At 37.1% G+C, this 11411-nt stretch overlaps 1 protein-coding gene across 1 annotated transcript in view; it reads right to left on the reverse strand.

The window, feature by feature from the left end:
- The window catches only part of LOC141333215 (PRKC apoptosis WT1 regulator protein-like), an 80301-nt gene extending 69211 nt beyond the window's left edge, over window positions 1-11090 (reverse strand). Inside the window, exon 1 of the mRNA XM_073838175.1 lies at window positions 10330-11090. Within this exon, the coding sequence (XP_073694276.1) occupies window positions 10330-10806 (477 nt within the window). The 5' untranslated portion in view covers window positions 10807-11090. The remainder of the gene's footprint in view (window positions 1-10329) is intronic.
- Window positions 11091-11411: the final 321 nt, after the last annotated feature.

Raw genomic sequence — 11411 nt, forward strand, 5'->3', positions numbered from 1 at the left:
ACACTAAAAACAACAGTGGAGATAAGAGCTACTGTAATAACCTCTGAACTATACATTGTTTTCTGGTTTTCTGCTCTTTGCTCCTATAATAAACAAGTATCTCGTATCAGGTGAAACTGATTTGAGATCCTAAAATACCAACTGATCAGCACGCTTTACGCCGCATGACAGAAAGAGAAAACAGACACAGTGAGAGATGAGAGATGGAGGGGGAACAGATCAAAAGCTGATAGTAAGAAAAGAAAAATAGAAGCAAAAAGAGAGCTGGTTTGTCTTGTTGTGCAATGGTGAATGTAAGCAGACAGGCTAATGCCTAATCACGCAGAGTGGCCTGGTTTTACAACTGACTCATACCAAGCGCCCTGCTGAAAGGAATGTTCACAAACTACTGGCCAAATCCACTCCGTTTTATAATCATTGTTTCTGCTCGCACACAATCAAAGCTAACAGGCAGCCGTGCAAATAATCACTGTGTGACAAAGTGTCAGCCGATATCATTAAAAACACACTGGCATCTCTCTCCAAGTGTTCTGCAATTCTTTGTGCAATACACATTTAAAAAAATAAATAAATAAATAAATATATCATATTGGCCACTGGCCACTGCTGTTTGTGCTCCCTGTTGAGTATGGATTGACGAAGTGAAAGTGTTAGTTGCTATACCAGCTACGCTACCTATTTTTTTAGCCGCCTGACATCAGCTCAGCTATTTCCAGAAACAAATATCTTTTTCAAAGAATTGCTGTGTAGTGTGACAAAACACTATGTCACTGTTTTTTGGTTACACTGTAATCAAATGCATTCTCCATATCTTCTTACTTATGTATCAATGGCACCTTCAATTAACTAAAGCAAAGAGCTTCATTTGAATGTAAAAAGAAGAAAATTCTGATTCTTTTTAGTTTTATTTACAGTCAAACCAAACCATTTGTTCAGACACCTTCAACATTTCTTACATTGTTTACTCTCAGTAGTTTAGAAAATAGTAATAAAATATGACAAGAACTCGAGTTAAACTGTGTCAGAACAAATTCATCTTGATAATCACAAATCAATTACAGTCAAACCAAAATTTATTCACTTTCAAAACTTATTTTGTTAATTACATTATTAGAGTTTGTTCAACATTATTAGAGTTTATTCAAGAATCAAGCAGTGTCCGAACAAATTCTTCTTGATAAGGTCAGATAACTTTGATAGAAAGGTATGTAACAAAACATGGTCAAGTCAAACTGTCAAATCAAATTTTTGGTCCCAAATGTTTAGCAATTTTACTGGTAGTCCACTGTATGAAGAATTTGGGGGTATAATATGTCACAGTTTACTTTATTTTGCTATCCTCACTTACATAAATGAACTATAGTGTTCTGCACCCATAGCTATTAGTAAAAAAAAAAATCAAATTATAATTGGTGTCTGAATAATTTTTTGTTTTACTGTAGTGTAAACTGATCTGTAAAAAATTAATTCTAGCAACCCATAACAAAAATTAACTACCAATCAAAAATGTGAGCTTGGTTTTGAAGCAAAGCCTTTTGTGCACACCAATGCTGCTTTTATTGAATCAAAAATACAGTAAAACTAAAATATTATACCTTATATATTATATAATATACTTTGTGTGTAGGGATGAGCGAAATGACCAAAATCTTATATCACAAATATGAGTCATTTTATTTCACGGAAACAATACATATTTTTGCTTTAAATACGTTTTTTATGATATCAAAATTTTGGATACCACAGAAATTTCATAATTCTTGTCACCAGTGTCAATATCACAAACCATACTTTCCTAAATTAAAGAAAAAAAAAAAAACTCAAGCTCACTGAAGACAAGTAAACAGTCAGCGAATAAAAAAATAATAATATAAGCAATAGGACAAAAAAATACAGTAGAACAAATAAATTAGAAATGCTATATGTTGTATAAAGTAATCAAATGTATAAAAACAATGGCATATTCTTTACTGTGCGAACTAAATATACATTTCTTCTTATTAAAGTTACAAAGTGATTTATTGAAGAGCATTGAGAGGTTTTCTCTTTTGTTGTTTGATTAAACATGACTGTCAGACAGCAGGAATATTAGACTGCTATCACTTTAAGAGCTGCCTAGATCCAATATACTGTTACACATTTGTTTTCTTTCACAGCTATTTGCTTTCATTTAAGACTTAAATTACTGTGTTTATGAGGCTACTTGCAAAAGACAGGCATTTTGACACATACAAGTGTGTGTATTCAACATTCAAGGTTTAAAAAGCAGCAAAAATAACTCTTACACAATCATGCATTTTTAAACTGCAGTGCTTAAAAACGCATGCAAACGATAAGTTTTCGTCACCGTGTTGCACAGCAACGTCACAAGAGCGTGTAACCACTACAAATCTCTACTGGTTGACAAATTTATACTGGTTAATCTATAAAGTGCACTATATATATTCCAACTAGGCCTGACATGAAAAGGTCTGAATACAAAAATGCTGACACTATTAACAAAGAATAGAAACGTTTGTGTGGGTGATATAAAGAACTCACATTGCATAATTAGTCTCTTCTATCCACAACAAGTCTCAACAAATCTATATTTGATGATTAATATGCATTAGGAGCAGTACTTCAGTCCAATGACATTTGTGCAGGACAAACCAGTGCAAAGCTGGAGAAAAAGAAACCAAGCAACCACCAAAATGTAGTGTCACTCATCTGTATTTGTGCTCAGTTACATGTTAATACATGTTAAAATGCCAGTTTGACTGTAGTCTAATTTCCATCTAATTATGAGCTGTTTGGGAAGCTAGAACTTCGCAGTAGCTTCCCCAACACGTGGTGGCCTCAGTACAGGTTATACAACATATTCCTCTTTTGAACTCTGCCCACTAACACTAAAGGCTTCAAATATTGAACTAAGAAGCTGTTGAACACAGACAAATATGCTTGATAAGAGGGAGCAACAGTGTAGGTCACGTAGTTCATTCTCTATGTGGTGGCTGGTGCACGTTAATCAGTGACGACTCAATGTGCAGCAATGCGTCACTGCGATGCTGACAAAGCACTGAGATATTTCTCAAGCAAACAAAAAGAGCTAAACACACAAGCTTGGAAAGGGGCTATTTATAGACTGTCTACGCCAGTGAGGAAGAGTGATGAACGCACAGCTGTCACAATCAAACGGCTAGCTAATGCATGTGCACACACCGTGACCACCATTGTGTTCCTAAGAGAGGAACCCAAACGCAAAAGGTGCCGCTATCATCATATATGCATCATTACGAAGGCACGTGACGGAAATGATTGTGGAAATGGCAATGCCTCATGTATCATAAACAAGGAAGAGCATACATTCTGAACTGAAAGTGAGTCAGTCTGTGTAGTACTTGGAAAGACCAGACAGCTAAGTAAGACGGAGCGAAATGTAATCTGAGGAGAAGGGTGACCGCTCAGAGGGCCAGTACTGGGAGTCTTGGTCTCATTGCATTCCAGCTCTTCGATTATGTGTGCTGATTTGGTCCGACAGTTAATTGGATGTAGCACATCATGCTTTGAATGTTGAGCGGTGCATTAACAAGACCTGACATCTAAGGGAGCCCTCCCACAGACTCTGTACCTGTTACTTTAGTCAGTTTTCAAACTTTCAAGCTGCTCATAATCCTGAATCTCTAAAGGAAAACATGGGAATGCAAAGCAGCCTTTAGCACATATCAGTGGTAACAAATAAAGGCAGGCATTTCCCTTGTTGAAAAGATTACCAAAATACTCCACTATATAGCCTGGAATGTTCTACCAACAAAAGGCGTTCAAAAAGCGTTCAAAGCTGGTCGCTTACCTTGCTCACCCATGACTGAATCTCAGAGGTATTTGTAGTGTTGATGTGACCTTGTTTGGAAAAAATGGTGACTGCAAAACATGCCGTCCCATGCTTGTTTAGGCGGCAAAGTCTCATTCCAGGCACCAGCAACGGCAAATGTACAATGTCACAAAACTGCAAAACCAAATTTTTATGTTTGACATTATACAACGGCAGTTAACTAAGGTGAAACTGTTTTGACATTTGAACAATAGGTCATTGAGTGCAAACAATTAATTTGAACAACAACCGCAGGTTTAAAACAGCAATCCACAAGTTGTAAAAGAAAACGGTGCTTTGACAAAAGCATTTCGGCTTCTTCCAGTTGTTGATTTGCTTGTACGAGGGCCTTGTTTGGTTAACCAGACCTTACAGGTCACTAGAAGCAGAAGATAAGGAAATGTTAAGGACTGTTTTTCATCCACATGACAGCTTCCAATCCCAAACATTTGCCAGTTAGTCCAGGTTTCCTGTTCAAATGTCACAAATGTACAGCAAATTCCCAAGGACTTGAGTACAAAAATTTCATCCATGAATTTTGCATGTTAAAAAAATTAATACCCCATGTTGTGTCAACCACGTTTACACACTGCCTCCAAAACTTTCATCCGACATTAAAAAAAAAAAACGGATCAGGTGCAATTTATTGCATTTTTCACATCCATAGCAAGCCTTTAGAGAATTGTTTTGACACTGTACAACCAAAATACAGAATGGGATCTGACAAGTTGATCCACTTTGTCTCTTAGTACAAAGAATTGTATAGGTCCTTGCACATTAAGTTCATGAAAATTTGTGGTCTTCTTTTTAATATGCGTCTCCATTAGGGTTGTAACGATATCACAATCTCATGATAAGATAATATCTTCATATGAGGTCCACTATATTATTGAGATATTTAAAAATAAAAAAAGACAAATTAAGTTTTGAAACATTTTTTTCATGTAACATGAAATTATGTACATTTTTATGTTGAAAAAAAATGATTCATCAAAGAAATTAACACTGTTGATAAGGAGGTTGAACTCGCCCTCTTCTCAATGCTATCTTGGGATTGGATGGATCCTATATTTCCTTTTTTTTTTCAAGAAGAGAAAAGACAACAGAGGTTTGTGAACATTCGGGATGTGCGTGCATCATGGTTGCAGAAAAAACCCGGGAGAGATAGCCTTTACGGCTAGTGAATTAGATCATGGATATGGTACAAAATATTTCGAAACTTTACAAAAATCCCTGGAAGATTCCAAAAAAAATCCTGGAAAGTTTCCAAAATTTCTGGAATGTTTCTGAAATTTACTGGAAATTTTCCACCTTTTTGCAACCCTAATTAGATGTCATTTTTTAAAAATGTTTTCCGCTTATTACAAGAGCTTGTCACCCAGCTATAATCACTGTTATTTAACGAAATTGACATTAGATAGTGGTGTAGTCTTACAGATCCGAAACAGCAATGATGTTTCTTTTTATTGCCGAAGCCTACCTGGTGGCAGAAAACTCGCTATTTTTGAGTTAAATACAGTTATAAAGTCAGAATTAGGAGATATAAACCTTAACTAAAAGAAAAAAAAGTCTGAATTGTGAGATAAAATGTTAACAGTAATAGGTTTAAATAATATTTCATGCTGAACAGCATATGTGAATATTATGTAGACCTATTGTTTTAAATCAAATTTATGCTTTAAAAATAGAGTAATCATAGCCGTTTTCATCCATAGACACCATTTGAAGCTAAACGCAGACGTTTAAATGGACATACTTTGATGACAGTTTTCTATAAAAATGATCAAAAGGCACAAAATATTTTTTTCTCTTATTCTATAGATTTTACCCATTTACCTTCACTTGTTACCAGTGTTTTTCTGCAATCACTATACGCACACAGTTGCACGTGATGTAACTGTGACATCTACACAAAATTTGTCTATTGTTTTGCGAATTTTTTTACAACAGATTAATTCATACGCATCGAATTCAGTGTGCAAGGTTTCTGTGCGTGACAAATTTTTAGGATGACAATACGAAACAACGCATACGAAAATTTCGGATGCCTAGTCAGGCTTTAGATTTGCCAAACATCCTCTCAGAGAGTGAAAAACGACCTGGCTCATAGCCGCCAGCAACTCCTTCAGCAAGAAACAATCATAAATATTTATTTCTCAGGATTGCGAATTCCATCCAAATGGGACACAATAAAAAAAAATGATGGACAACCGTATCAATGTTCATCTCCAGTTCTCCTGTGCAGAAACCACATAAAGTTAAGAATGTCGTTGTTTATGCTGGATTGGGAATTTTTGTGGAAAACCGCCAAGCAGACCGGACACGGAGGCTTTTATCTCCAAACAGGTCGTGAGGACTTTGAGACTCGGCCAAATGTCAAACAATAGCATTTGCGTTTATTAGAGCCAAGCTGGTGCAAACACTCAAAAACTAAAACAAATTTTCAGTCACCTTAGATAAACAAACATAGCAAGGGAACATTAATCAACCATTCTGGCTTGTGATATGAACTTTCAGATCTGTAATACTAAACAAAAACGTCACGGATTAAAGTTACAGTGGGACAAGGCTAAGGTGTTTGCAACAGTCCTGATCATTTTCAAACTCACAATGAATTAATAGGAGACGAAGTTCAGGACAGACTTTATAGACGTTATCAGCGCCCATCAGCGGGAAACAAAGTTTAGGTTTCAGGCGGAGAACCAGGAGGCTCTGCAAGAGTCCAATAACTCACAGCGAGCTGCTAAATGCACACAGTAGAACAGTGAGCCCTATAAATTTGAAGCCACAGCAGGAAGTACAGGGAAACAACCTACGGAAAGTCCAAATGTCTGGTTTACTGCATATCTTTTCTCAAAGCAGTTTCAGGGAATCCACGGACACAGGACCTGTTTTGTTCAAGAGGTGTGAGACATATGGTCGTGAGACACCATATCAGGCGCAGAAGATAGTTTCAGCTGATGAAACCCTGGCTAAATGTGTTTAGACAGCATGTCATAGTCATTAACTTCCTTCACACATACACATGCTCAAACTGCATGCCACGCTCCCTCGCTTATGCTCGCTTCAACCCCAGACGGAATCAAAATAAAGTGTCAAAATGTTAAATAATTTAACCAGGCCCACATATGCATTCTTGCAGTAACAGCCCTGGAGAGACCATGGGGCATGAGTGTGTATACTTGCACACTTATCTCTCAAGACACCCTAACATTAAGTCTTGGCCTGCGCCCACTTCCCAAACTACTTTACCTTGGCACAGCGCAAGAGGCTAATGACAGGATGTCTTCAGCCCAAGCAGACATACTGGTCAGCCTCCAACAGTAACTATCCGCAGGGCAGTGGATCTGGGTGGTACGCAGGCATTCACAGGTCCAGTATGGCATACTGCGCTAACAAGCCTCCCTTTGCTCATGTTGGGGAATGTGAAGGGTTGAAAGGGTGGGAGATAGCAGTGGTGAAACTTATGAGTTGGCATGTTTTGGAGGCCAATTGTGACCAGCTGATACACTCTTGAAGGAGTAGTTCACTTTCAGAACAAAAATTTACAAATAATAGTACTCACCCCCTTGTCATCCAAGATGTTCATGTCTTTTTTTTCTTCAGTTGGAAAGAAATGATGTTTTTTGAGGAAAACATTTCAGGATTTCTCTCCATATAGTGGACTTCTATGGTGCCTCCGAGTTTGAACTTCCAAAATGAGGTTTAAATGCAGCTTCAATGAGCTCTAAATGATCCCAGCCAAGGTAGAAGGGTCTTATCTAGTGAAACGATCGGTTATTTTCTAAAAACATTTACAACTTATATACTTTTTAATCTCAAACGCTCATCTTGCCTAGCTCTGCGTGAACTGTGTATTCCGGTTCAATATAGTTAGCGTATGTTGAAAAACTCCCATCTTATTGTTTACAAAGTGAACTTGCAAATAAGATCAAACACCCTTTACAAAAAAAGGTAAAACAGCGATGTAGGACTACTTTGAAGTTGGAGAAGAAAATGAGATGGGAGTTTTTCGACATACCCTAACTGTCATGAACCGGAATACACAGTTCACGCAGAGCAAGGCAAGATGAGCATCTGAGGTTAAAAAGTATATAAATTGTACTTTTTTTTAAACAATAACCAATCGTTGTGCTAGATAAGACCCTTCTTTCATCGGCTGTGATCATTTAGAGTCCTTTAAAGCTGCATTTTGGAAGTTCAAACTCGGGGGCACCATAGAAGTCCATTATATGGAAAGAAATCCTGAAATGTTTTCCTCAAAAAACATAATTTCCTAACGACTGAAGAAAGAAAGACATGAACATCTTGGATGACAAGGGGGTGAGTACATTATCTGTAAATTTTTGTTCTGAAAGTGAACTACCCCTTTAAGGTTGCATTAAGAGCCTTGAACATCCATGGAACCTTTTAAATGCAGAAAGGTTCATTATAGTCAAAAAATGTTCTTTAGACTTTTCTTTTAAGAACTGTTCACTGAAGGGTTCTTTGAGGAACCAAAAATGGTTCTTCTATGGCATCACGGCAAAAGCAACCCTTTGGAGCCTAATTTTAAAAGTGTACCACAGCTGTAGCATGTTCTCCATCATCTACAACACATGATACAGTATGTTATTCCACAACCCACGGTCATTACAAATAATGAAACGGAGAAAATATGTATAGTATTATCTCAATCTGTTAGTGATCAAACTCACTGCCTTCTAGTCTTGATTTATGTGAGGGTTGCCTGGAGGAGAACATGCTCTAGTCAGATATTTCACGTACATTATAAGGAAGGCATGCGAGTTAACTGATGCAGTGACATTTAATGATGGATTTTAGATTACAGCTTTTTCTACTCAAGTTATATAACTTGGCTGGAGTTGTGTCTGTGTTAGCAAATGTGGTTGCAAAAATGCCAGTTTGCACAAATGGACCAACAGATCACTTACAAAAGAGCTGCTATGAGGTTTCCATGTTTATGGAGAATGATAAAACAGTTAAAACCTGCTGTTGTACTCACATAATATAGCTAGGTAAAGACCCGCATAGCAAATATGGTTCCAATAATGCGCTCTTGTCTACTTTAGTTACAAAACATATATTGGATACTGTGTGTAAGCAAATATGGTTGCAACTCCAACACAGTAGAAATGGGATGACTGATCATTTACACAAATACCTCAGTATTACTATGTTTTAAATATGTTTTGGAAAGTAGCATTATGGTAATACCACATTCTGCTTTGAAATACATGTAAATTAGTGATGTCAAATGATTAATCACGATTAATAACATCCAAAATAAAAGTTTGTTTACATAATGTGTGTGTGCGTGCGTGTGTATACATATATCAAAATTATAAATAAACAAAGCATATTTTTCTTAAAAATATACATGCATGTGTGTGCATTTATTTACAGTTGTCATCATTTGAAGTGGATCAAAACCTTTCATGAAAGTTGTCCTAAAACCAAAACAATACCCGTTGTCTTAGGACAAATTTAATTAACATTTTTGATCCGCTTCAAACATCGACTACTATATACATAATAAATACACACACATATATTACATAAATGAAAACTTTCATTTTGGATGTGATTAATCACAAATAATCAAGATTAATCGTTTGACATCAGTAATGTACATACATGGCATATTAATCAGTGTCATGGTATACACCAAAGTATCAAGGACAATATATAGACATGGTACCATAGTAATACCATGATTTTATACTTAGTTCACAAAACCTGGCTAAAATATGGGTGCAACTAAGTATGTGAGCCATTTTTTACACTGTATAACTATGTTTGACATGGTGCCATTGGTAATACCAATAAAACGTACAAAATTGTCCTTTAGTAATATGGTATCAAAGCATCATGACCAAGTATGCATTACCATGACTTTATAGACAAAACGTTTTTATAAAAGTCCAATAAAAGTCCAGTGGTACTGACGGTTTTATTTATACAATGACACAATGTTTGTCTATTTTACTTGACATGGTAATACCATGTTTTTATACTTAATGTCAAAGTTTGGCTAACATTTGCCAACATAAACCTTTGTTAATAACCATGGTTTTACTACAAACAAAACCCAAAAACATGGTTACCATAGTTAAAGCATGGTAACCACGGTTTTGCTACACTAACCATAGTTTAACCGTTGTATTTGTAGTAAAACTGTGGTTATACAAATGCTAATCAATAAGCCAAAAAACATGGCTACCACACTTTTACAGTAACAAAAGCACGTTTAATATTCGTAAGTGAAATGTGGTTGCAATAAAGACAACCTTCTTGTATAAGAAATGGACATTCTTATACAAAAAGTATACCACAGTATCACCATGTTTTTGGAAGTACAATGGTAATACATATGGAAAACCATATGAATACTGTGATTATAAAAAGCATCTGATACCATAGTCCTTCTACTACCTCTACCTGGATGAAATGGTTAACTTTAAAACCAGTGTACTCACCTCATTGGACGGTATGCTGACAACACCTGTTGACCTCCTCTTCTCTCTTAATTTTCTTTTCTCTATCTGTCCTTTTCCCTTTCTGGCACTGGGTCCTGAGCACTTCTTTTCTTTGCTCTTGCTGTGTGTGGGACTCTCCTTATCACTGTCATCCACACCAGCGGGACTCGAGCTCTCCCCCTGCGGGACTCCACTCACTTTCTCCGGCGTCTTCTTCAAGTTTTCCCCGGGCGGCTCGGGTTTCTTCGGTTCATCCTCCGGTCGCTTCAAAGCGGACGAAGAGGCGGACCGGGCCACCGGATAAGAGGACGAAGAGGAGACGCAGTTAACCGAGCTGCCGTTGTTGTTTAACTCAGTTGTTCTCCCGGTGGCAGCGGCGATATCTCCAAGCATCTTTGCTCTCATCTTCTCACGCTTTGCTTTCCATTCCTCCAGAAAGTCCGTTGCGCTGTTAGATTTAAATCCTCCCGTTGCCATGATTTGCTTTTCAGATTGTTTCGTGCCAGTCAAATCACCTTGTAAACACAAACAACACACAAATATTTTGGATCAGACCCGCCGCATTCCTCAGAAGTGTTTGGAGATTGTTTTAAAATAATCACAAAGTCCGCTTTTGAAGTTGACCGAAACTGTTATGAACTCGCTTTAAAGACTCGAAAACTGTCAAGCAAGTGCTGTCTCGAAAGGTAGTATCCGGTAAAGCTCACCTGGGCGCGCATGAACATTCGACAGGAGTTCAGGTGAACTGATCCGGTGGAATGAACTGGATTAGTTACAGGCGCACTCGAGCGCCGAGTCCTGCCCCTCTTCCGAACAGTTTCCGAGGAGTTACGGAAATGAACGGAAATACCCGAATAAACGACGATAGAGTGTTGTCGTAATGTCGTTACGTTAGCACATTTAGCAATAGTTGTTGTTTTTTTAATTCACACTCAGCACTGTTAGTTTATATTATTTCACCTTAGTTTTAATTTATTTTGCACTAATTATACAATAACATTCTATATTATTTGCACTATTATTACTTTACATCGCAGTTTGTTGTTGGCTATCCTGGAAATGCTTCAGCAAAACAACTTTAG

This window comes from Garra rufa, chromosome 4 (genome assembly GCF_049309525.1).
Source record: "Garra rufa chromosome 4, GarRuf1.0, whole genome shotgun sequence".
NCBI classification, from domain to species: domain Eukaryota; kingdom Metazoa; phylum Chordata; class Actinopteri; order Cypriniformes; family Cyprinidae; genus Garra; species Garra rufa.